Source organism: Terrapene carolina, unplaced genomic scaffold (genome assembly GCF_002925995.2).
Source record: "Terrapene carolina triunguis isolate 2854851 unplaced genomic scaffold, T_m_triunguis-2.0 Scaffold838, whole genome shotgun sequence".
Classification (NCBI taxonomy): domain Eukaryota; kingdom Metazoa; phylum Chordata; order Testudines; family Emydidae; genus Terrapene; species Terrapene triunguis.
In genome coordinates this window covers 10,595,711-10,623,690 of record NW_020665189.1, presented here as the reverse complement: position 1 = coordinate 10,623,690, position 27,980 = coordinate 10,595,711, and the positions used below count along the sequence as shown (strand labels likewise).

Below are 27,980 nucleotides of genomic sequence, written 5' to 3'. Positions count from 1 at the left end.
GCAGAGCTCAGCTGCACACCACTCTTCCCTTAAATGAGAGATAATTTTCTCTGTTCACATAAAATCATTACAATGACAAAGTTTTGTCATTAATTGTACAAGATGCTCACATGAAACAATTTCCAATATATCTTAACACCAATCTTGGTGAAAGCAAAATACAGTTTGCACACTTATAAGGATTAAGCTAGTGGGACAGGTAAGGATAATTTTTAAATAGATATTAGATACAATATGGATGGAGAAAATCATGTAGTCACTATAGGATGGTAACTTAGGATTTCATTACTATTATGAGTAAGAGTCCTTATATTAGATAGTTTAATGTCAGAAATTCCTATGCTGACATCACACATTGTTGCTTGCTGGGCCACGTTTGAACAAGTGTGCAAGAGTACAATAAATTTTTGATGCTATTTGTGTTAGGCTAATTTCATTTGACTCACTAGCAGATATGGACATATAGCCAAAGGTATTTGACCTCTTTCAGTCATACATATAAAATTCATTTGACCATATTTGCAAATTTGAAATACACATGTAGAAAACAATCTAAGTAACAACATAACAAATATTTAGCCTAGATGAGAGTAGATTAGAGGTTGTAATACCGAAAGAGTTATTGGATAAAGCTGAGGCCCCCTACGTTAACAAATGCAAGTGATATGCATTTACTTTAAAAATCAGTTTATTGCTCCATGTAAAGACTATTTGCAAGGCTGCAGAAGTAGCTAAATCTGGCAGATACAAATCCTCAAGGGAAATGACTTCTGCCACTTCCCATTCCTCCTCCTAAAGGTGCCTGTCTCCAATTTTTATTTTAGTGTTTTTCTGGAAGGTAGAAAGATGGCTTAATCTTGGTCTTTCTCCTTGTCAAATTTTATTCCCCACATGTGTATCTACATCTATCTAGCTAAATATCACTAGCAGAGGTAGTAATACTGTCCTATAATCCAATGGGTATAGCTCATTTTCTGTCTACTTGAAGCTTCACACAGTTGTCTTCTGGGACACCCACCTTGATTAAGGGAATATTGCTCAGCTAACTCAGAGTCCCATGAATATTCCAAACATAGTATTAGTCTAACACTTGTAGATCCTTAATTCAAAATCTTACTGCTTCAACATGCCTTAGCCAAGGTAAACACGTTATTGTTGCTAGTTTGTGGTGCCATGTCTCTTCCCGCTGCACTTTGTATGTGTTCAAATCATTGAGAAAATAGCTAAAACAACCATTTTCCCCCCGGCATCGGATTTTACTTTGCACCTGTATTTTACTCTTCAGGGAACTATAAAACTGACTTACTATGCAAAACAGGTGACAATGGCTAGCACATCTCATACCTGGGTCCCATAAATATTATCTCTGGCTGTGTGATCTGGGCAACTACAGACCCATTAGTCTGATCTCAATATATGCAAGGCTTTAGAACAAATTGTGAAGGAAAGAATAATTAGACATAAATAGGAGATAGTGCAACATGGTCAGGCTGTGTCAGACTAACCTGACATCTTTCTTTGATAACTGATTCTCTAGACAAGAGAAATGTGGTAGATCTAATCTATATGGACTTTAGTAAAGCACTTGATAAATGACAATGAAAGCCCATTTAACAGATTCTGTACTGCTATCTTCAACACAACACAGAATTCTTGAATCTTACAGTAACTGTTTAGAATACATGTAGTTTTTAATCCAAGAAATAACAAACATTTGCTTTCAGATAAGTTTTTTTTCCCTTTCTGCCCTCTCTAAAATGATACTAATGAACACCTTCCATGATCCTTAAAGTTTTGAAAGAGGTATAATCTTAAATGCATAAACCAGCCTCTAATTATAAGGGTTAGTAAGGTACTTCCTTGTGGGCAGGAAACTCCATAATTGTCTACTAAAGAGTTTCTGCCCCTTCCTCCAAAGCATCTAGTGTCAGCTACTGTCAGATGATGATGATGAGTACAGATGGGTTTCTGGCCTGATCCATTATGCTTTCTTATTCTCAAGTGGGGTTAAAGATTTATCCATCTGGGAATTTTCTTTGTGCAGAGAATACAGAATTGGGACATTAGCGACAAAGTGGTGCTTTTCACAAGTATTCTGACACTCAACCTACACCAGAGCTAAATTTTAATTTTGGGCTTGTCATAGACAGGTGATTAAAAAAATGATGGAAGAGAATAATAGTAAACATTGCTCAAACATAGCTGGTAAAGGAATATTTGCTCAGTTTGTGCTTTCTGCTGCTGTCAACAGGTATACAAGAGAATAAGCATTGTTTTTTTATAGCTGGGTTATATATGTCAGATTTTTTAAAAATGGGAATATATTATTAATGCCCTGCTTTCTTATAACAAATGCAAGGTAGGTAAGAATTTGTGAAAAACTACTGAACAATGTTAATAGTTAATGAAGACATAAAGAGAAGGCACCCAAATTAGGAGTCATGTAATTTAAATCAACCTTACCTTTTAAGTCTAAAAGCAACTAATGCTATAGTAGCTACCTCTGTTCTATGGGGAGGTGGTGAAAAGTGCAGTACCCACTAAGGACGGGCCAAAGCCAATTCAAATCAACAGGGGTCTCACTGTTGACTATAATGGGCTCAGTCTCAGGCTCTAGAGCAGGAATCGGCAACCTTTGGCATGCAGCCCGTCAGGGAAAGCCACTGTCGGGCCAGGCCAGTTTGTTTACCTGCAGCGTCTGCAGGTTCAGCCGACCGTAGCTCCCCCCGGCCGCGGTTCGCCGCTCCAGGCCAATGAGGGCTGCGGGAAGCAGCATGGGCCGAGGGATGTGCTGGACGCTACTTCCCGCAGCCCCCATTGGCCTGGAACAGCGAACCGCAGCCAGTGGGAGCTGCGATCGGATGAACCTTTGGACGCTGCAGGTAAACAAACCGTGCCAGCCTGCCAGCGGATTTCCCTGACGGGCCAGGTGCTAAAGATTGCCTATCCCTGCTCTAGAGGGATAAACATCTTTTGTGCTGTTACCTTTTCAGGATAAAAAGAGCAAATATTGATCTATATCACTCAAAAAGACAGGAATTGTTTTAATTATATACAAACTACAGATAGTGATAGTTTAAAGAGTCATAGCATTGATAAAGAACCTAAGTGTATATTATGGACTAACCGATCGGAATCTTCAGGGACATGGTCAAATTCCAGGAACTAAAGGCTATATCCTCTGAGGTGCATCATAAAAAAAAAAAACCCACAATTTTCCCAGGGGCCTCCAAAAATCCATCCAGAGGAAACCAAGTTCCATTATCTGCAAAATGAGTTCTCAATGTGATTTTTCCAAGTTATTTTAATTATTTTGTCTTGTTTCATTTTCCATCATATAGTTTCTCCAAGACACTTTGGATGCCCTGTTTAACATCATGATGGAACATTCCCATAGTGATGAATATGACATTCTAGTCTTTGATGCACTGGTAAGAATCATCATAGGAAAAAAAAAAAGACTACACTGCAAATAGAAAAAATGAGCAAATGGACTTGAAATGCACTGAAGACACTGCACTACTAAAGAGTCATAAGAGACTCCATAGTATGTATATATACACCTCAAGGAATTAGTGTTAAAATAACAAAACTAGTTGATGAAATGTTGCCTTTGAGTGTGTCACGCTGTGTGGAGTGGCTTATGACCATAAGTGCCAACCTCAGAGCAGACTGTCAAAAAGGAGAGCAGACACCCCAAACTGGTGATATGGTCTATAACCCTGTAACAAATCTGATCTCTGAAAGTACTATAAACAGTCTTACCATGGAGGCACAGACAGTCCCCTTGGGCATTCCACTCTATCTTGCCACTCAGGCAAACTAGACTAAGTGATAAATGGTCATTTACACCAAAGGTCACAAAATATTCAGGTTGCTCCCAGTCTTAATAGACCAGTCACTTTCCCCAGATGAATTTATAACTCAGATCTCTCACCAAAGACAACACTGGTAGTCAGACCTATAGTAAACTAAGAATTTATTGACTAGGAAGAAAATCAGAGTTATTTACAGGTTAAAGCAGGCAGTCTGTGGTTCCAAAAGGTGATAGATGTCTACATCTGTCAATTCAAAATGTCTTTCAGGGCAAACCCAGAGTAACCATGGGGACCTCTGCTTCAGTTTAGTGTGTCTGGCCCTATCTGAGCCCAAACATCAAAAGAGAGATGAATTTTTTTCTGTTCTGTTTTATTTCCTCCCACCAGCATTCAAGCTGATGATAGGGGCTTTCTTGCATGTAACACACTTTTGTGGGTCAGAGAGAGCCATTAACTAAGTCTTTGTATTGTGATGTTCCTCAATGGCCTACTTCATTCCGATAGTCCTTCTTGATGGGCAGTGGACCATTCCTTCTGATTGGGTTCACAGGGTCATAACAAGCAGTCCTACAGTTACAAAATAAAACTTACATATCACCTTATGGCTTGGGATACAGACATGAAGAGTGGAATTAATACGTGCAGCAACTTAAAAGCATTTCATAAAGTCTAAAAATATTGTTATAAATCCAGTACCCATCTTAACCATGCTAACACAGGTGAGCTGGACTGGTTTCCAGCAATGAATTTGTCAGAGCTCAGCTGAAGCCTAAAGCCTTGGCAAAAACTGGCACCTGCCAGCATCAGAGTGAATAGCTAAATTTGCTGAAACTGTGCATCAAATTGTGCACAAAGTAAATTCTTAAAAGTAAACGCTTCAGAATGATAAATACTTCAGGAACCTGATATTTCCATTTTAATGTTGTGCGCGTGGCAAACACTAATTTGATTAATCTCTCTTTAGATTTATATAATAGGACTTATTGCAGACAGGAAATTTCAACATTTCAATACTGTTCTGGAGGCTTATATCCAACAGCACTTCAGTGCAACTTTGGCTTACAAGTAAGTTTTATTCTTTTCTTTTCTCTCTCTTTTTTTAAAAATCCCCCAGTCATTTTTTGAAAGTTAACAAGTAACTTTAATCTCATTAGATGTCTTGACTTGATAAAGTACTACAATACATTGGCCAAATTGAGATCCTTTTCAGTTTTAGTCCTCCTGCAGGCCAAACTCCTATGGATTTCAAAGAGGACTAAACATGTGTAAGGACTGAAGAAAACCTTAAGGGATTCAGGGTTATGTCCAATATGAAGCAGATTGATTACACCAGTTTTGTGCAAACTCTGGCAGAAAGCCTCAAAAGGCAGTTGTTAGCTGTACAGCAATGCATAAACCTCCCCTGTGCTGAGGAGTCTGCAGCCAGATAATCATTGCCGTAAAATTCAGCAGAGCTTGCTTGGGATGGTTGTGGTTATGGCAGTAAGTAATGAATTCAGCAAATTCCTTTGGTAGCCTCCATTTGCAGGGATCCCATATAGTCCACAATAAACAATGTAACTTTCCTCCCTATGTGGAATCCCAGGTATCACTACCTCCACTCACTAGCATGTAATGGGTTGGAGTGGGATAGGCAGGTGTAGTTGACCAACAAGGGTCAATTTAATTGTGATGCGGGAAGACAAGAAATCTATGTGCTTCATAAACTGGCTCATAGGAAGTTCCCAGCATTTTGATACTGTAATGAAAGAACCTATTATAACTGGAGTTGTCACAAATTTTGTCAATTTTTTTTGCCAAAAAAGCCAATTTGTCAAAACCAAAACTGTTTGCAAACAGGAGTGGGTTTTCACAACTTGAGAAAATGTAGAGAAATTTTCAAAATAGTTTGTTTTGGTTTGGCATTCTTGAAATGGAAAAACTCCAGCTTTTCAATGTGAAACAACTTTACATTTTGAAAGGTAAGCTTAATTGGACTGAGAATGGTTAAAAAGAAAAGTGGGGGGGGGGGAGGGGGGAAAAAAAAGGTCAACATCAAAACAAAATGTTTCAATTGACCCAAAATGTGGGGAGGAGGCTGACGGGAGAGTTTTTTGGCTAATGAATATTTTTGAGATTTTGAATTTGTCCCAGTTTAAGATGTGTGTTGGGGGAGGAGGTCAAACTAACGTTTCTGGAAATGGGAAACTGTTTCCCACCCAACTCTAATAATGAATCAGTAGGGGTCCCATCACAGTTGATATGACACTTCTGAAACTGTAATGACCAAAATTGAGAAACTCAGGGTATGTCTATAGCTGGGAGACTATGTTGGCATAATCCCATAGTGTAAACATAGCCTGTACTGACAGAAGGGGTTTCTCTGTTGGCATAGGAACGACCTCCCTGAATGTTAGCGATGTCAACAGAAGCTCTGTTCTGTTGCTATAGCTGTGTCTATACTGGGGTTTTTATAAGCATAGCTGTGTCTGTTGAGGATTTTTTCCCACACCCCGGACATACATAACTCTACCAATAAACTTTTCAGCATAGACCAGGCCTCAGTCTAAGGGCCTGATTCTGCTCCCATTTAAATAAATAACAAAAATCAATTTGACTGCAGTGATAACAGGAGAAAATTGCACTTGCCTGACATTTTTGTTAGCATGTAATGTGCCAGTGCAGCAGAGATTCCCCTCAGGGCATTTAATGAGGAAATAGGTAAATATCGTACATACCTTATATTAGATATTTTATTTGAACAGTCATGCCACTAGTGTTTAATAGTGTTAGAGCACATGCCTACATTTAGTGCTTCCTAATTTATTATGTTTATGGCAGGCAAAAGTCACCTAGAGTACAATGCATATAAAAGATTAAATTTCCTTGTACACGGATCACTGGCACTAAAATGAATGCTGCTGAATCATAGTTTCCAGGATTGTCAGCTCTGGTGCTGACAGTTTCTATAATTGAAGAAACTTATATCATTTCAGAATCAGTTATTTGCTATTCATTCTCATCACATTTACAGGGTCTTACAATTGGCATGTTACAGTAGTAAAAATATTTAATCTGGTTTATTTTTATATCTGCAATTTGAGTCTTGATGCACTACGTAACTGCAGATTAAGAATGTTGAGTAATTTACTGAGACAAAGCTAGTTACTGACGTGCTTTTTTTTTTATCCCTAATTCAGGAAACTAATGACGGTTCTGAAGACTTATTTGGATACTTCCAGTAGAGGGGAACAATGTGAGCCTATACTAAGAACTTTGAAAGCACTGGAATACGTGTTCAAATTCATTGTTCGGTCAAGAACATTATTTTCACAGTAAGTACTTGTTCTGTAAGCACTTGATTGATTAGTGCTGCAATGGCACAAAGGTGTAATATTAGTGTTGGTGGGGGGAGAGGAAGAATTGGGCACACACCTGTAGGAATTTTCTGATCATCTTTTTATTTCAAATTGAGCACAAGAGTTATCAGATACTTGATGGTGTTTTTGGCCTAAAGTTTTAAGGGTTAATACTTTATTCAGGTGGTAATTTTTTTCATAATGAAAATTGTCACAAAAAGTAAACATCCACTTTCCATTTCATTCAGAGCACAAATTTCCAATTCCTACTAAGATAATGACCTCTCTTGAAAGGTGATTACCAATGACATCAGATTGTTTTTCCAGCTATTTGGCTTGGGCCAAAGAGCATGACAGGTGGCCTAAAGTTTAGATTCTTGCCTTTCAGATCATCGTATTTAGCAGATCAAAGATTGTGCATAGCACAATGTAATAATTTTGGACTAACATAATTGAATTGAGTTTAGAGCTCCAGTTATCCAGTTAAGAATCTGGAGGATTAATTTTAGAGGGAAAGATTAAAAGGAACTAAGTATGTATAGCTCAGTAACGTGAGAACTAACAGATGGGGCATTCTACAAGCTTTTTTAAGGTATAGCAAAGAGGGAGGAATTTTTAGAGCGGTAGAAGAGGTTATAAATGTGAGCAATGGAATGAAATGAAAGAAAATTTAGGCTTAATCTTGTGAAACACTTCACAGCAGTAAAATCTATTAAAGTGAAGAATACTCTTCCAAGGGATGAAAGCCCTGTTGCTTGAGACATTAAGAATGTAAGGGGGGAAAAAAATCTTTAAATCTTTGTAGGAAGGAATTCTGCACTCCCAAGGGAGGAGGGAGATCTGACTGGGTGACTTAATGAAACGTTTCCATCCCTAACCTCTTTGACATGATTCTATGGCTTTTATCTTTGTTGGTTTTATAAAGGAGCATATTTTTACTCAGGAAAGATGAAGTATCGTTTTATATTCCAAACATAAGGAAAGTGTCTCACCTGGAGGTAGAATCACCAGGAGAAAAATGCACATTTTACACCTGAAACTAAGACCATTATCCATCCCTTTGGTGTTTAGCCCTTAATGTTTAAAGAACAACAAAGCTCTCTTTACTGAGCATAACTAACTGCAAAAACAGCTCTCTTAAGTTATATGGTCCTTAAAAAAAATACTAGTAATTTTTCGATCTTCAAAGGCTCTATCACTTGATGAATCCACTACTACATCATATCAAAGAGAAAAAGAATGAAGCAATGAAAAAACTTGACTTGGAGAGCCAAATGTTGCCCTTGAATTTGTACATGGGATTGACTGAAGTCCAATGAAAGCTCTGTTATGTGTCCTGAGGGAAGAAATTTCCCCCAGTACTAATACCTCTCCATAATAACCTGATGAAAGAGGTGTTGGGTATAACTGTCATATAAGGTTCTTCATTTCCAGAGACTCCCCTTTCCAATCCATTTAGTCCATGAAGTAGGATTTCAAGGTTACTCATTAACCTATTATTTATTTCTATTACTGTAGTACCTAGGAGCCACAGTACAAAATACTGGTCTCTGCCCCAAAGAGTTTACAATCTAAGTAGATGACAAGAGACAGATGGAAATAGATGTGGGGTACAAGGAAACAATGAGACAATACTGGACAGCATGATTAGTCTCAGCACACCAGTGGCCTAATGGTTATCAAGTTTGGTTACTTTGTAGGCATCACAGCAAAGAAGAATTTCGAGGAGAGTTTTAAAGGACAATGAGGCAGATTTGTGGATGTTTATGGGAGTGTCCCCTAAGCATGAGATAACATGGATGAAAAAGCATGAAGGCGCTTGTTTTGAATATTTAACAATCAGGCAATGGAAGCTAGCATCAAGGGCCCATAGAAGGGGGAGGTGACATCACAATACTGAAAGATGATAGATAAGATGGAATAGGCCATGAAGGGACTTGAAATTGAAGACAAGTAGCATATGTTTGATGTGGTAGAGAAAGTGGAGGGATTCAAAGAGAGGGTGACATGGTCAAAGCAACTGATAATACTTTTTGCAGCAAGATATTGCAGTAATTATGACATGAGATGAGTGTGTGCTAGAATTTTATTTGTGTGGAGAGACTAGAAAGGCCTTATTTTAGAGATATTATGCAGAAGGAATCTGCAAGATATGTTTGAATCCTAAATGTGAGAACCTTAAGAGTTTTCAGTTGAAGATGACTCCCAGGATATGTGCCTGAGTGATGGGCTGGATGGTAAAGGAGGTAGTGGGGAAAGCTTATGGGGAAACATTGGGTTCACTTTTAGCCATGTTGAGCTTGAGCTGATGGCAGAAGAAGAGAGAGATGAAATACAGCATTAGCTCTGAATTGTAGGAAGGAAGAGGAAGGTCATGTCATTTTGACAGTTTTCTCTTGGAAGAAATCAGTGAGATCTGTGCAGAGAGAGAAGGGGAGGGTTTGAGGAGCAAGTCATAGATGGTGAAATGGTGATGGGGATTGCAGGTATCAGAATCCATTAAATTGGAGAAGTAGAGTAGTTTAGCTAGGAAGATGGTGGAATTGAAGGGACTATTGTGCTTCTGTGGCTTTTACACTGATGTAGCTATACCAGTCTGGCTGTGTTGCATTGATGTGATTTAAGCTTTTTTGAAAATTGGTTAAGTTGCATCAGTACATCTGTAATGGGACAGGGGGATATTCTGTCCTGTATGTGTGCAGAGACTGAGCATTCCAACTAAAATCCATGTTCCCTTCTTACTGTTTTTCTCCCTTTCTTTGGGAGAAAGTCAAATGCCATGGTATAAAATCTGTGGGTCTACACATCTACACTGGAGGCTTCTACAAATGTAGCTATGTCCAGGTGTACACACAAACCCAAACCCTGAATTATAGAAGCCCTTGGTTTCTCATGCCATGTGCTAACAGCTGAACAATCTACAGATGTAACTTAGTACAAAAAAAGAGGAAAACCAGTAAGGTAGAAATTTTACAAAGTGGGGAAGTAACATCTAAGGCCGAACAGTAATGACTTTAGCTAAATGTTTCAGCCTTTAACTATTTATTTTTATTATTTGTTTCGACCACTGAAAGTGTGGAGCAATACATCTGGTACCAGAAGGACAGCTGAGATCTCCTTTAGTTCTGTTGATTTTTTTATAATAAGAAAAGAGAACTAAACCAAAATGTCTGTTCTTTCTGTATAGCAAAGGACCTTCAGTACCTACACCTAAATCAAACACTAAATGGCACTTGTGTTTTAAAAGTCATAAAGCTCTTTTTTTAAATTTTTGATTGCTAGAGTTCAATGCTTTACATATTTTTGTCCTACATTATGCATTGGTACGTAGTTATTATAGGTAATGAGTAAGTTTTACCATCAGTGAAAACAACAGTTTGATAGCATTATTTGGCAAGATCATAAATTATTGCAAAGGCATTTGTGATTCTGAATTAAATTTCTAGGAGCAAATTACCAAATGTTTGAGAGATTATTTATCATTTTATTGGGTTTTTATGCTGCTGCTTTTTTACACAAGAACTTTTACTCTTGGGAATCTGTTTAGTTTTTTATATCTTTAATCACTCACTCTGTCAGATGATAGCTAATTATTTCACGATACCATTAGCTTAATGGAGACCAATGCAGAATATAATATCCTTACTAAAATGTTCTTGACAATATCACTTTAGGCCTCAAAATATTACCTCTTCAATTGTTGCTATTCTGATGATGAAAACCACCACTATATTACCAAGAAAATTTAATCCCCTCCACCCTTGCAAAACTTGTATTCTTAAAGCCACATTTTTCACACATCCCCTACCACTTCTGCTATTGACTCACTAATTGTGCGAGTTTGGTCTCACCACTAAATCGGTTTCCCCCTCATTAAAATTGCAATAGCTGTTGGCGTTTATATAGTGCTTCTCATCTCAGGATCCCACAGCTTTCTACTAAATATTGCTATGCAATATTGTGCTCTTTCTACAAAGAGACAACAGAAGTTAATGTTGCCAGTTTTGGATTGATTGTACATAGCCATCATTCAGGCACAATCCATGAACCTTGTATTGCTAGCACAAAAATACACTAGTATTGAGAGTGGCATTAAACTTAACCAAAGTGGGAGAGGGTGATGAGAATGGGGCTATGCCTGCCCACTCCCCATCTCCTGGGCAATGGACTGGCACAGTGAGAGCACGTGATGCATCCTGGAAAATGGCATAGCAGTGAAAACTTCTGTGTATGATCTCCCAGTGCTGCTGGCACAATGGTTCTGGGAACTGCCCCTCTTCACCCAGTCTAGTGTGGCCATTGGCTGAATTCACTGTTTTGTCTATTTAAGGTAGAATGAAGGGACAAGATACATCACCCATAAACACAAATAGGATCAACCTAATGTTGTTTACATAAAGTTACATATTGTGCAGCATCTTTGTTTGACATCAGTTTTTATTTCTGTCCCATATCACTTCTTACCACCTACATACAGATGTCACCCTCCCGCAGCTTTCCAGTAGTAGCTACAAAACCTAGAATACACACTGACTTACAAACTTTGAAAGAAGGATACACAAGATGCCAATGTAATGCTTTCTCAGTTCAACATACTTTAAAAGGTGTGCACTATTCACTTTATATTTTGTAACTTTCCTGACTTGCACCATCAGTGTAGACCAAATACCTAACTGCACCCTTGTACCACTTTCCTTGCCTCTGTAGGATAGTAATGGGATGGCACTCACCTCTCTCAAGCACTCCCCTTGGCAGAGCATGCATGCCTGGACTCTTTCTCTGCCTTGTGGTGTGTCTTCAGCAACTCACCCTCTGGCCGAGTCCCACAGTCTGTATGTGAAATAAAAAGCAAACCCCTTCTGGGGGCACAAGTGCAACAAGGGGGTCTATCTAGGCACCCTCTGTAAGGTCCCTTTATCTGCAGCCCTATCCCTGGGCTCGCTCCTCAATCAGTCCAGCAGGGCCTATTGGTTTGAACGGTCTCTCTGCCCCTTCTGGGATTTCTCAAATTGTCCCTGCTCTGGAATAGAGCAGTGCCCCTAGGGCTCCCTCCCTGGTGGCAATGTCTTTGCCTTCTTCGGGCCTTTCTGGGCCCAGCTTTCTGGGGTGCATCAAAAGCCCAGGCCACTTCCTCAGTGGCTAATGCAGGAAGGGGGGCACCAGGACCACCCACTGCTCTGGATCCCAGCCCTGGGACCCTGTAGATAATACCATCAACTGTGTCCCTTTTAAATAAACTCTCTCTCTCTTCTACAATTCCCTGGGCCACTTCCCTAGTACAATCTTCACCTTTACTTCAAGGCCTTGTCCTGGTTGAGTCCCAGCAGCGAGCCTAGAGCTCCTTCTTGTTCCCCACAGTCTCTGCCAGCACTGCTCTATCTGATGTCCTGTAGCTCCCTCAGCCGCCTGGCTCCTCCAGCTCCAGCAAGGAACGGAATTCACTTTGGCTTTGCAGATCTTTTTATACCAGCCTGCTGGGCCAGGATTGACTGCTGCCTGCAGCCCCTTCTGATTGGCAAAGTCCCACACAGCCACTCTTCGCAGCTTGTAGGACCCTCTCTACTGCCCTTTTCTGGGGCAGAGTGTGGCAGGGCTGCAAGGCCTCCAGCAGGGGCCTCAAGTCCTAGTCCACCCCTTCACAAGTATACCCAGCCACTTTCCATTTACCCAAGCAATACAGCTGTGACACATTCTCAGTATCTAACATGTATTCTCTTCTCCTTTGCTACTACAAAAACAGAGCCTCAGAAAACAGCACCGTGTGTCATTCCCACAAACTTTATAGTACAATTGTTCACACTGAATGCCCTGTCAGATTTATTTTGGACACCCACAGAAAATGCTCTTCTGGCATCAAACAGGAATTGTGTATATGTAAACAGCCCTACAATAGAAATACTCTCCAACCTTGACTATGAGGTTGATTCCATGTCTCCAAAAGTTTTCTACTTCTTGAGCTTGTTAGAGTTGCTGACAACAGTGCATTTACAAGTTGCTGACAACAGTGCATTTACACTACTTTTGTTAACAGTGAAATTTTAATAATAGAGAAAGGGACATTAGTTTAAGTTTTTAAATACATTATTTAAAATGAAGTTTAAAGACAAAATAAAAAATTGATAGATCTCCTAAACACTTGCACGATCTTAAGTATTCTAGGGACAAACTCAGTTGTGGTGATATTTCATAAATAAAGAACTGAGGATGAAATGATCTATTCATTACTTCATGCTGATGGGGGGAAGAGAGGAAACTTCCTCCCATTTGCAATTAAATATTTCTAGAGGTCTGTACTCTTACATTAAAATGTCTTTTCTGTATAGCAGTAACAGGACTGTATGCTTTTCTCTAATGCTGCCACTGACAAGACCATAGAAGATGACATTGTTGGGGGTGAACTTTGAAGATCAAATTATAGAATACATATGTAGGTTATGGAAATACATATTTTTAAAATTCAGATAACTGAATCAGAGCAAATAAAGGTATAGACTTGGGAGGGGATGTATAACTCCCGCAGCTTGTGTAATAGTTATGAATAAAACACAAAGCTGTTCGACATGATTACTATACTTTGTGATGCACTTCAAATGTACTTGAAATAAGCACTGACTTCTAAGTAAGCTAGTTCCAAAAGAACTGAATTTTTTCAGGTATGTTACCTTTTCCTTTTACCCTTAAGGAAACACAGGTTAACTTGTATATCAGAAAGAATTGGTGGTAGCTGTTAGGTTAACTTATAAGTTGTAACTGCTTCCATACTTGGCCTCTTTAGAACATGTACTCCTCATTGTGCTGAAAGGTTTGACTAGAATTTCAGTGTACATTGCCATTTTATCTTGATGATGGAGCCATAACCAACAGTTTAATGCTGCAGTCAGTGTTCACAAAAGCAATCTTCACTCATCAATATTTCATAGAATCATAGAATATCAGGGGCACTCTGCTTGATACCGGCTGCCAACTAGACATGGAGCCATTGATCACTACCCGTTGAGCCCAACGATCTAGCCAGCTTTCTATCCACCTTATAGAACATTCATCCAGCCCATACTTCTTTAACTTGCTGGCAAGAATACTGTGCGAGACAGTATCAAAAGCCTTGCTTTTATCAAGGAATAACACATCCACTGCTTTCCCCTCATCCACAGAGCCAGTTATCTCATCACAGAAGGCAATTAAGTTAGTTCCTGATCATTTTCCTCTCCTCTAAGTGCTTCAGAATTGTTTCCTTGAGGACCTGCTCCATGATTTTTCCAGGGACTGAGGTGAGGCTGACTGGCCTGTAGTTCCCTGGATCCTCCTCCTTCCCTTTTTTAAAGATGGGCACTACATTAGCCTTTTTCCAGTCATCCGGGACCTCCCCCGATCACCATGGGTTTTAAAAGATAATGGCCAATGGCTCTGCAATCACATCCGCCAACTCCTTTAGCACCCTATGATGCCATGCATCCAGCCCCATGGACTTGTGCTTGGTCCAGCTTTTCTAAATAGTCCTGAACCACTTCTTTCTCCACAGAGGGCTGGTCACCTCCTCACCATGCTGTGCTTCCCAGTGCAGTAGTCTGGGAGCTGACCTTGTTCGTGAAGACAGAGGCAAAAAAATCATTGAGTACATTAGCTTTTTCCACATCCTCTGTCATTAGGTTGCCTCCCTCATTCAGTAAGGGGCCCACACTTTCCTTTACTTTCTTCTTGTTGCTAAGGGTATGTCTACACTACGAAATTAGGTCGAATTAATAGAAGCCGGTTTTATAGAAATCGGTTGTATACAGCCGATTGTGTGTGTCCCCACATAAAATGCTCTAAGTGCTCTAGTCGGCGGACCGCGTCCACAGTACCGAGGCTAGCGTCGACTTCCGGAGCATTGCACTATGGGTAGCTATCCCACAGTTCCCGCAGTCTCCGCCGCCCATTGGAATTCTGGGTTGAGATCCCAATGCCCGAATGATGCAAAACAGTGTCGCGGGGGGTTCTGGGTACATGTCGTCAGGCCCCTCCCCCTCCGTCAGAACAACGGCAGACAATCGATTCGCGCCTTTTTACCTGGGTTACCTGTGCAGACAACATACCACGGCAAGCATGGAGCCCGCTCAGCTCAGCTCACTGTCACCATATGTCATCTGGGTGCCGGCAGATGTGGGACTGCATTGCTACACAGCAGCAGCAGCTAACTGCCTTTTGGCGGTAGACGGTGCAGCAGGACTGGTAGCCTTCATCGGCGATCTGGGTGCTGGCAGCCGTGGGGCTGGCAGCCGTAGGGCTGCATTGCACCAGCCCTTGCCTTTTGCCTTTTGGCAGTAGATGGTTTATTACGACTGGTAACCGTCCTCGTCGTACAGCAGTGGCTGGAACTCCGTATGTCCCCCAGTCCCCCATCCCCCCAGTCATATTCTGCTGCCTTCACAATGACGATGATGGCTATCAGTCATAGTATGCCATTTTCTGCCAAGCGCCCAGAGTCTTTCCTGAGCAGCAGATCGTGCAATAGGCCTGAAGGCCATTGTCATCATACAGGAAAAATGTGGCTATAACTGCCAAGCGCCCAGTATTTGCTGCCAAGCACCCAGAAGATGCCGAGGGCTATCAGTCATGCTGCACCGTCGTCTTAAGATGTAAAAAATAGATTTGTTCTGTATTCATTTGCTTCCCCCTCCCTCCGTCAAATCAACGGCCTGCTAAACCCAGGCTTTTGAGTTCAATCTTTGGGGGGGCCCATTCTGTGTGACAGTTGTTTGTGTTTCTCCCTGATGCACAGCCACCTTTGTTGATTTTAATTCCCTGTACCTGTACGCCATGTCGTCACTCGCCCCTCCCTCCCTCCCTCCCTCCTTCCCCTGGTCTATCAGATACTAGTTTCGTGCCTTTTTTCAGACCAGACGCCATAGCTAGCACTGCGATCATGGAGCCCGCTCAGATCACCGCGGCAATTATGAGCACTATGAACACCACGCGCATTGTCCTGGAGTATATGCAGAGCCAGGACATGCCAAAGCAAAACCAGGACCAGCCGAGGAGGCGATTGCAGCGCGGCCACGAGAGTGATGAGGAAATTGACATGGACATAGACCTCTCACAAGGCACAGGCCCCAGCAATGTGGAAATCATGGTGTTCCTGGGGCAGGTTCATGCTGTGGAACGCCGATTCTGGGCCCGGGAAACAAGCACAGACTGGTGGGACCGCATCGTGCTGCAGGTGTGGGACGATTCCCAGTGGCTGCGAAACTTTCGCATGCGTAAGGGCACTTTCATGGAACTTTGTGACTTGCTTTCCCCTGCCCTGAAGCGCCAGAATACCAGGATGAGAGCAGCCCTCACAGTTGAGAAGCGAGTAGCGATAGCCCTGTGGAAGCTTGCAACGCCAGACAGCTATCGGTCAGTCGGGAATCAATTTGGAGTGGGCAAATCTACTGTGGGGGTTGCTGTGATCCAAGTTGCCAGGGCAATGAAAGACCTGGTGATATGAAGGGTAGTGACTCTGGGAAACGTGCAGGCCATAGTGGATGGCTTTGCTGCAATGGGATTCCCAAACTGTGGTGGGGCGATAGACAGAACCCATATCCCTATCTTGTCACCGGAGCACCAAGCCACCGAGTACATAAACCGCAAGGGGTACTTTTCAATGCTGCTGCAAGCCCTGGTGAATCACAAGGGATGTTTCACCAACATCAACGTGGGCTGGCCAGGAAGGGTACATGATGCTCGCGTCTTCAGGCACTCTGCTCTGTTTCGAAAGCTGGAGGAAGGGACTTTCTTCCAGGACCAGAAACTAACCGTTGGGGATGTTGAAATGCCTATCGTGATCCTTGGGGACCCAGCCTACCCCTTAATGCCATGGCTCATGAAGCCGTACACAGGCAGCCTGGACAGTAGTCAGGACCTGTTCAACTACAGGCTGAGCAAGTGCCAAATGGTGGTGGAATGTGCATTTGGACGTTTAAAAGCGCGCTGGCGCAGCTTACTGACTCGCTCAGACCTTAGCGAAAAGAATATCCCCATTGTTATTGCTGCTTGCTGTGCGCTCCACAATATCTGTGAGAGTAAGGGGGAGACATTTATGGCGGGGTGGGAGGTTGAGGCAAATCGCCTGGCCGCTGATTACGCGCAGCCAGACACCGGGGCGGTTAGAGAAGCACAGCATGGCGCGGTGCGCATCAGAGAAGCTTTGAAAACGAGTTTTGTGACTGGCCAGGCTACGATGTGAAACTTCTGTTTGTTTCTCCTTGATGAACCCTCCGCCCCCCTCCCAAGTTCCCATCCACTTTTGCTTCCTCTACTAATTCTTCCCTGTTTGTGAGCAGCAGGTCAAGAAGAGCTCTGCCCCATTTCCATTGGAAGGTAGTCTCAGTAAAATCAATGATGGAGCCCATAAAAACCCCTCCCCCACGATCTTTAATATCAGTCTTCAAGAGTTGCAGTACTGCTACTGCAGTACTGAACAGTTTCTTTCCATGTTGCTGTCATTGATCTTTTAGTTATGCAATTAGAGCTGGGTGAAAATTTTTGGTGGAACCTTTTTTGTCAAATGCAGATTTGGGTTGACCTGAATACATTTTAAATTTGTCAATTACATTGAATTGTTTCAGTCAAAAATAAATTTCTCAAAGTTTTACTTGCATTTTGACATTTTTAAAATGAAATTTAGATTTTTTTTTTACTCGACATTACTTTAGTTTAGGAATTTATTTGAATATAAAAAATTATGTAACTTCTCCCCCCCCCATTAAATGAAATGTTTCATTTCAGTTCAAAGAAAATATTTTGTTCAGCCCAAAACACACACACACACACAATTGGGTTGATCTGAAACAAGTTATTCAATTTTTGGGGGTGGAAGGTAATGCAAGCAAACTGACAACAATTATATGCAGAGTTCTACAAATGAATAGAGGTGGGCAAAAAAAATTCGCTGAATAGTAAATTCACTGAAAAAAGCATTTTTTGTGATGCTGAAACTATTCATGAATTTGGGTCAATTTGCTGAAAAATACTCATAAACAACTTGAAATGAAAAACAGAAATTTTTTTGTTTGGGTCAAGTGAAACATTTTGTTACACCCAAAACTAAACCAAAAGTGGTGGTGGTGGGGAGAGGAAGTGCTTCTTGTTTGAGGTGGAACAAAACATGATTTTTTTTCATGGGGGGGGGAGGGGAGAAAAAATAGTTTCCTGTTGAACTGAACTGAGTTTTTATTTTTCAGTTTAGCCCCCAAACTGAAAAATAAATGACCCCTTCAGCTCCATACCTGATACTTTTTCTGCTACCTGGATCAGATGTTAGAATTTAATGATGCTGAATGCAGCATGTTATGTTTTTCATTGAGCAAAATTTTTTCCTGCAAAAATGAATGAGTTACATCTCCAGACTCTCAAATAGCTCCTGGTAACATTACTGGCATATATATTAGCATGCAGTGAAAAGAGGAGTGAGTGATGTATCAGTAACAGTCAACATGACTGATGTTAGACTAAAACATGAAGGTCACTTCTTGAAGTGAGACCTTGCATTAAAGAATTCAACTGTCAGAAACAAAAGTACATTTAGTCGATAGTTACTCTCCATAGCCTAGCCTGCTAACTGTACTGCAAACACCAAATCTTTAAGAATAATGGAGCAAATATTAACATTTTCTGCCACATAGCCCATCTTGCATTGCTCCCATATGTTGTTTGTGTGTGGGGTTGGAGGGGGGTGGAGGGGACTGGTTGTATATTTTGGAAATTTATTTTTCCTGGATAAATATAGATTGACCTAAAGCTGTTGGAGGAGGAAGTGGTAGGAGTTTTTTTTATTGTGGATACACTCATATCTCCCCAAGCAATCATACAATAAAAAGATATTTAAAAGGAATGAGTATAAGGGTATGTCTACACTACGAGAGTAGTTCGATTTTACTTAAATCGAATATGTGGAATCGGTATTACAAAATCGACCGTGTGTGTCCACAGTAAGGACAGTAATTCGACTTTGTGAGTCCACACTAACGGGGAAAGCGTCGACATTGGAAGCGGTGCACTGTGGGCAGCTATCCCACAGTTCCCGCAGTCCCCGCTGCCCATTGGAATTCTGGGTCGAGCCGCCAATGCCTTCTGGGTAAAAAAATGTGTTGAGGGTGCTTTTGGGTAACCGTCGTCATCCGTCCGTCACTACCGCCCTCCCTCCCTGAAAGCGCCGGAGGGAAATCAGTTTGCGCACTTTTCTAGTCAGTGACAGCGCGGACGCCACAGCACTGCGAGCATGGAGCCCACTGCGACCATCGCTGCAGTTGTGGCCGTTGTCAACACCTCGCAGCTTATCATCCACCTTTCCCAGAGGCAGATGCAGAGAAATCAGGCGAGGAGGCTACGGCACTGCGGTGAGGACCTGAAGTCTGAGAGTAGCATAGACCTGTCAGAAAGCACGGGACCCCGCGCCGAGGACATCACGGTGGCAATGGGTCATGTTGATGTTGTGGAACGGCGATTCTGGGCCCGGGAAACAAGCACGGACTGGTGGGACCGCATAGTGCTGCAGGTCTGGGATGAATCACAGTGGCTGCGAAACTTTCGCATGCGGAAGGGGACTTTCATGGAACTTTGTGAGTTGCTGTCCCCTACCCTGAAGCGCAATGACACCTGGATGCGAGCAGCCCTGACTGTCCAGAAGCGAGTAGCCATAGCCCTCTGGAAGCTTGCAACGCCAGACAGCTACCGGTCAGTCGCGAACCACTTTGGCCTGGGCAAATCTACCATGGGGGTTGTTGTGATGCAAGTAGCCAACGCAATCGTGGAGGTACTGCTCTCAAAGGTAGTGACCCTGGGAAATGTGCAGGTCATCATAGATGGCTTCGCCGCGATGGGATTCCCAAACTGCGGTGGGGCTATAGATGGAACTCACATCCCTATCCTGGGACCGGACCACCAGGCCAGCCAGTACATCAACCGAAAGGGCTACTTTTCAATGGTGCTGCAAGCACTGGTGGACCATAGGGGACGTTTTACAAACATCAACGTCGGATGGCCGGGCAAGGTTCATGACGCTCGTGTTTTCAGGAACTCAGGTCTGTTTAGATGGCTGCAGGAAGGTATTTACTTCCCGGACCACAAAATAACTCTTGGGGATGTGGAGATGCCTATAGTCATCCTCGGGGACCCAGCCTACCCGCTAATGCCCTGGCTCATGAGCCCTATACTGGCGCCCTGGACACTGAAAAAGAACTCTTCAACTACCGGCTGAGCAAGTGCAGAATGGTGGTGGAGTGTGCTTTTGGCCATCTCAAGGGGAGATGGAGAAGCTTACTGACTCACTGTGATCTCAGCGAAACCAATATCCCCATTGTTATAGCAGCTTGCTGTGTGCTCCACAATCTCTGTGAGAGCAAGGGGGAGACCTTTATGGCGGGGTGGGAGGTTGAGGCAAATAGCCTGGCTGCTGATTACGCCCAGCCAGACAGCCGGGCGATTAGAAGAGCCCAGCGGGACGCGCTGTGCATCCGGGAGGCTTTGAAAGCTAGGTTTCTGAGTGAGCAGGGTAACCTGTGACTTTTAAGTTTGTGTACAGAGAAGCTGAACCTGCCCCCGTTTCTTTACCCACTAAATGTTCAGTATCCTCTCCAGTTACATACCCCGTTCCCCCCCTTCCAACACACGTTTAAAAATAAAATCACTTGAATTTTGTTAGTGAACACCGTTTTCTTTATTACTGTTTTCGCGGGAAAGTGTTGAACCTGGGACGCAGACTGTGGTGGGGAGCGGGTGTAGTGTAGTGATGTAAATGACGCTTCTAAACTCCAGGAATGACAGGCTCCGCAGTGGTGGACTGGTGGTTTCAACGGAGCCTGCCACCCCTCCTCTTCGGGACTCTGTGTGTGGGGGGGCTATGTGACTTTGTGGCAGGGAGAGGACGGTTACAGATCCCCTGCTGCGTGGCTCTGTGATCCAGGATAAGGACCGCTGCATAAGATCTCTAACTGCCCTCCCCCGCCACAAAGTCACAGAGCCCCCCTCACCCCCCACAGAACACTAAACCACCTCCCAGACTGACCAGGGTAACTTGTGACTGCAATGTGTGTGTGCCCTGCTGCTGAACCTGCCCCCGCCTCTGTACCCTGGTAAAGGTGACTGTCCTGTCCAATTACCAACCCCCTTCCCCCCCTTCAGACAGACTCTCCTCTAAAAGAACATGATGGAAACAGTAATTAACAGAAACGTATTTTTTATTAGCAACTACACATGAAACTGGGCGGTGAAACTTGGACGGGGGCTTGGGTGAGGCGGGAAGGAAAGGACTTGTCAAATTTTGGGGAATGAGAGCCTTCTAGTACTAGAGCAGTCTGCAGGGGTGGAGTGAGAGTTTTCACGGACTCTGCCGCCCCTCCTTCTTTGGACTTTGGGTGAGGGGGGTATGGGACTTGGTGGCGGGGGAGGGCGGTTACAGATAGACTGCAGCGGGGCTCTGTCCTCCTGCCTCCGGTCCTGCAGAACATCCACAAGGCGCCGGAGCGTGTCCGTTTGCTCCCTCATTAGTCCAAGCAGCGTTTGAGTCACCTGCTGGTCTTCCTGCCGCCACCTCTCCTCCCGTTCCATGTGTGATCGGTGCATTTGGGACAAGTTCTCCCTCCACTGTGTCTGCTGGGCTGCCTGGGCTCGGGAGCAGCCCATAAGTTCCGAGAACATGTCCTCCCCTGTCCTCTTCTTCCTACGCCTAATCTGCGCTAGCCTCTGGGAGTGTGGTGCCAGGCTAGGATGGGAGACAGTCGCAGCTGTGGGATGGGAAAAAGGGAGTGAATTCCTCAGAAAGATAAATTTCGTTGTGAACAAAGAACATAGTTTTTCTCTGTGAACAAGACCATGCACAGCACCTATCACATGCGAACTCAGGACAAGGTCGAATTTTCGGCCTTCGCATTCAGTGCCTGGGGTCTTGCAGTGCAGATCAGAGAAGCGGGGCAGGACACCGGAATTTGTGTAGCAGGCCGACATGGTAAGCCGTAGACTTGTGGCTGCTTAAAACTTTAATAGTAGCACTGGCCTCCTTTCACATTGAAAGCAATGCCAGTCCCTGCTGCCAGCAATCCGGCAAGCATGAACTCTGCCCCTGTCCCACCCCCTCGCGGCTGTCCCAGGGAAAGATCCCTGTATGCTGCCCCTCTCCCGCCTCCACCGCGTGGCTGTAAACCGCCGGTTACAGTTCTGTAAAGGAACAGGCAAGCAGTCCCAATACTAACATTCCCCTACCTAATTTAAAGCAGGTCACCATGAGCCACATCACTCTGATGAGGATTTCAGAGACGGAGAAAGAAAGGATGCTTCGGGAAAGCCTGCAAAGACCAGGGCCGTATGCCGCCATGCTCTGCAGGGCAATGATCCCGGAGTACTTGCTTGTCTCCTGGCGTGGAAATGTTTCCTACTACGGAGGACCCAATAAGGCCGCTCTCCCCAGGAACCTGATGCAAAGGCTTTCCAATTACCTCCAGGAGAGCTTCGTGGACATGTCCATGGAGGATTTCTGCTCTATCCCCGGACATATAGACCGGATTTTACTGTAGCTGCACTGGCAGGGACTAAACGGTAGAGCGGCTTGGGCAGAACAATCATGCTAAACCGGACATTGTTAGATTTTTTTCAGTAGTTGCACTGCCAGGGACTGAAACGTTAAGCGCCTAGGGCAAAGTAATCATGCAAAACCCATTGTTAATATTGTTAATATTCCTGTTCTGTTAAAAATAAATGTTTACATGTTTAAAACACTTACTGGCTGATCCTTCCCCTGATTCTGTGTCCGGGTTAACGGCTGGGGACGGTTGGTAGGGGATCTCTGTAAGGGTGATGAAGAGATCCTGGCTGTCGGGGAAATCAGCGTTGTAAGCGCTGTCGACTGCCTTGTCCTCCTCATCTCCTTCCTCATCTTCCCCATCCGCTAACATGTCCGAGGAAGCGGCCGTTGACAATATCCCATCCTCAGAGTCCACGGTCAGTGGTGGGGTAGTGGTGGCGGCCGCACCTAGGATGGAATGCAGTGCCTCGTAGAAACGGGATGTCTGGGGCTGGGATCCGGAGCGTCCGTTTGCCTCTTTGGTCTTCTGGTAGCCTTGTCTCAGCTCCTTGATTTTCACACGGCACTGCGTTGCATCCCGGCTGTATCCTCTCTCTGCCATGGCTTTAGAGATCTTCTCGTAGATCTTTGCGTTCCGTCTTTTCGATCGCAGCTCGGAAAGCACGGACTCATCGCCCCACACGGCGATCAGATCCAAGACTTCCCGATCAGTCCATGCTGGGGCCCTCTTTCTATTCTGAGATTGCATGGTCACCTCTGCTGGAGAGCTCTGCATCGTTGCCAGTGCTGCTGAGCTCGCCACGATGTCCAAACAAGAAATGAGATTCAAACTGCCCAGACAGGAAAAGGAATTCAAATTTTCCCGGGGCTTTTCCTGTGTGGCTGGTCAGAGCATCCGAGCTCGGACTGCTGTCCAGAGCGTCAACAGAGTGCTGCACTGTGGGATAGCTCCCGGAGCTATTAGCGTCGATTTCCATCCACACCTAGCCTAATTCGACATGGCCATGTCGAATTTAGCGCTACTCCCCTCATTGGGGAGGAGTACAGAAGTCGAATTTAAGAGACCTCTATGTCGAACTAAATAGCTTCGTGGTGTGGACGGGTGCAGAGTTAATTCGATGTAACGGCACTAAATTCGACATAAACTCCTAGTGTAGACCAGGCCTAAGAGAACGCTCAGAGACTTATCACAAATCTAGTAAAATTGCCTTCCCAGTGACAAAAGCCTCAACCTTGAACTCCTGGCAGTCTAGATGAGTCAACTGTCGATATATAATATATGGCTTTGAATTAGAATTTCAGTATTTTATTTTGAAACTTCTGTTTTGCCCAGCTCCAGTGTTAATGAATGCTTCTGTGCCTCATCAACAGAGGATTTAAGTCTGTTACAGCTATTAGTTCTAGGTATTTAGTTTGGGTTGTGGAGACTCAAGCATTCAGCTTTGGAGGTTTCTGGTTCAATCCCCAGTACTGGCTCAGTTGGCAATTGTCACACAGCAGACACTGAGTATTTTTGCCACTAATGCTAACACAAGATGGTGCAATATGTTGCGCACCAATGTGATTTGTTGACTATATGGCCAATAAGCATAAATTGTTTGTTTATTTTTTGTTTAATAGGCTGCAGTTTTACAAGAGCAAAATGCACAAACAACCTTTAGTACTATCCAGCCATCTGCTGCTGTTTTAATTGAATTCTTCTTAATCAAGTTTCCTATTGCCAAACTGACCCATGAAGGAGAAGGAAGTGTGTTGGGGATGTGAGGGAGGTGTTTCTTTTCAGGAGGAGCATGATTATTTGGGCTTAAAAGAATCACATCTCCCTTAAGTAAAGTAATCTACTTCATTGTGTTAAAAGAATTTTTTTTCTGAGCTGATGTTAAAGTTGAGACCAATTTATTTAACACCCCCCTCCCCACACACACACAATTTATTCCTATCACTATAATAATTTATTTCCTCTCCTCGGAGGCTACAGATGCTTGATTGCAAATTAAAATGTTAATATATAGTGAAAGTGGTGTGGGAAAGAGACAGATGTAAACATGATTTCTAGAGTTGGCTGCTTAGTCATCCTGGGGGAGAGCTTTTTATCCCTTTCGCAGGCCACGAGTCACAGAGAGAGGGCCAAGTTTTGATTTCAGTTACATTGGTGCCACTCTATTGAAATATCAGAGGTTTAACAGAAAACCCAAAGATTCTCTTAAATCAATCAGCTGTTGGCTGAATGGCTAAATTTACAGGAAAGGCATCCATATCAATGTGGTTAAAGCACTGAGTTTTTGCATAGCAGCCACTGCTGAAAATCTTGAGTCATTAGTTGACCTTGTTGTGTGGGCACAAACCAAATGTCAGTGTTTTTAATATGTACCCTTTGGTAGCTGTCCCATTCACACTCAGAGCCAGTATTTCCTATGGTCAGGGACTAGGATCCAAAACAAACTAATTCTATCTGCTTTGTTAATCTGCTCTGCTAACAAAATGGGTGACGTAATATCTTTTATTGGACCAACTTCTGTAGCTTGTCTCTTCTACCAACAGAAGTTGGTTCAATAAAGATATTACCTCACCCACCTTGTCTCGTTCATATCCTGGGACCAACACAACTACAACAAATCACCTTCTTCTTTGATCTTTTAAAATTTAAACTTTAGGTACTGCTTCAACATTGAATTTATGACCTGTGGTTTGAACTTAGACACTGGAAATGCCAAATAACAAAACAAGATATAAATCTTCCTAGTAAACCACTCAGCTTTTTCTTTCATTAAGATTTTGGCTATGGGAACCCCGTTCCTTTAGTTGTCTTAAACCTCATAAACACTTCTCTGACTGTTCAAAGGCTGCTGCCCTTAACAGTTCACGTTTCAGTGCTTCACTTCTATCACACTTCTCAGCTAGACTAACATTTTTGCATATTTCTCTGCCAATCAGTGTTTGCTTAGCTTTGATGTCCCTTGCAATATCTAAAAGCTTTTTGCCTGCCTCTAGCTTTGCAAAAGCCTTTAGTTTAATATTGAAAAGAAAAGCATATGACATTAAGTCAGTATATAAGCCAGGGTTCTGTGTCTTCTGACAGAAAAGGGACGCATATTTGAGATGCAATATTTATTTCACTAGAACATACTGGTTTTTGGCTTCTGTGGTGGTGTTTGGTTTCCTTCTAGATTATTTTTCCTCCACTTGATTTTTGACAGCTGCTGCATATCACTAATGCAGTGAGTGCTGCTAATAGTTTGTACTGCTGGTACTACTCTAAACCATTCTGATAAACATGAATCTAACTTCCCTCTCCCACTCCACCTACAAGTTGAACTAATCACAGACCTAAAAATTATTGATCGCTAGGTGCAAGTGATCATGACTAGATAATATTTATGTGCAAGCAGAATGAACTCCAAACCAGTAATATATGTATTGCGCTTTAAAAGCAGTTGAGACAAATTAGTTGGGAGAAATAATCTGAATAAAAAAATGTGAAAAATTGGAAATTGTTTAAGCATATTTACTAGATGCCCCAAAAGCCAGAATCCCACAAATGAGAGAGAAGGCTACACTGGGTAAAAAAAAACCCAACATGGTTTAGAGGGGAAATGAAAGCAGCTATAAAACAAACAAAAAACAAATGGAAGAAAAGGAAGGTAATTGTAATGAATATAAATCAGAAGCTAGGAATTGTGGAAAATTGATAAAGGAAGCAAAAGGACACAATGAGAACTCCATGGCTAGCAGAATTAAAGACAATAAGTAATTTAAGAATGTTGGAACAAAATTAATCCTACCAATGATATTCATCCATAACTAGAGGGACATGATAGAATGTCAATAACAAGACAGAAAAGGCACAAGTGTTCAATAAATATTTCTGTTCTGTATTAAGGGAAAAAGCCAGATGATGTAGTCATGGCATATATGATGACACACTTTCATTCAGGGTCCAGTCAACGTAAGGCTGGCACTGCAAGTCCAGCAGTGACTTACCAGGTTGTCCTGCAGAGGTGAAGAATATGCACTCTCGGGTTTTCCTTTCTCCCCTTCCTGCCTGGTACAGTAAGAATCCTAAATGATGAAGGGGATTGTTCACCATAATCTGCATCCACTCCCAGGTTTTTGATATGTGTGGGAGATGAGGATCCACCTAAAGGTACTGGAGCTGGGAGCTGAGAGCAATTGCTCTGACCTGCAAAGCTTCTGACCCCTTTCCCCTTCCCCCACCTTATGAAGTTCAAACCTGTCTAAATTCTGATGGACAGCATGACAGAGGTGTGACTGCGAAAGAGGGTCTTGCTCTAGCCAGTTGTCAGGGAAACTTTCTGTTCAAAATGTTCATTATCATTACAGGGTGGGATCCCGTGTCTCATCTTCCCAGGAATACCAGAGTATTAGAGCAGACTGTTCACACAACCAGCAGTACAAATACTTTATCCAAGGCTCCATCTTGTATTATCTGTTTCTCTACAACTGTGGTTAGTACCAGTCTCAACAGGGGTAATGCACTTGTGCTCATAGGTGCTAGAACTGGGGATGCTTCTGCACCCTGTGGCTTGAAGTGGTTTCCATTGTATACTGGGTTTACAATTTGGTTCAATGGCTCTCAGCACCCCCACTATGCAAATTATTCCAGCACCCTTACTTGTGCTTGTGTATGGTTCTCATCCAAGGACAAGCAAGACCCAACATGAATATCCTACTACTTCTCCTGCACCCAGAGCAGGAATTGCTCTATGTGTGACCTGTAACTCCATTTAATTGGGAGGGCATTTGAATGTTGGTCAAGTTGGTACCAAGTTGCTGTCATTAGTTGGAGACTGCAGTTCTGTCATTCCATACTCTGGGTATGATGATACCGATAAATCCTGTTTTCCAAACTACTGGATCTCATGCCTTTGAGTTGAAGTTCAATTCCTCCCCCTCCAAGTCTGAAGTTTCTCTGGCTGACAGCTTTACTCTGGATTGCTGGGACTCTTTGAGTGTTACTGCGAGGTCTAAAAGGTACTGCTGGAAATCAGAAGTCTTTGGTCAGTCAAACCAATTCTGAACTGAAAAATTCCCCATCTGAATAGCTCCTAAGTTGGTGGATCTGAAAATGTCCTCATTAGAGTGTCAGTTTAGTCTTGCCTTTGATATAGTGAAAAACTTGACTTCTGCACAAAAATGTTTGGATGTTATCCCTGTTTCAATCTCTGATACACAGGTTGACAGTCTTCCCTTACTCTGCAATAACCTTATTAATGAGAGGTTTACTCCATGAAGAGCTAGAGCTGTTTGAGGTCATTATTTTGCTGTGAT

General features: G+C 42.9%; 1 protein-coding gene across 1 annotated transcript in view; it reads left to right on the top strand.

The window, feature by feature from the left end:
- Nucleotides 1–27,980, top strand: part of DOCK2 (dedicator of cytokinesis 2) — a 489,427-nt gene that overhangs the window by 62,446 nt on the left and 399,001 nt on the right. The window contains exons 20-22 of the mRNA XM_026660847.2: nt 3,342–3,431; nt 4,783–4,883; nt 6,998–7,132. Of these exons, the coding sequence (XP_026516632.1) occupies nt 3,342–3,431; nt 4,783–4,883; nt 6,998–7,132 (326 nt within the window). The remainder of the gene's footprint in view (nt 1–3,341; nt 3,432–4,782; nt 4,884–6,997; nt 7,133–27,980) is intronic.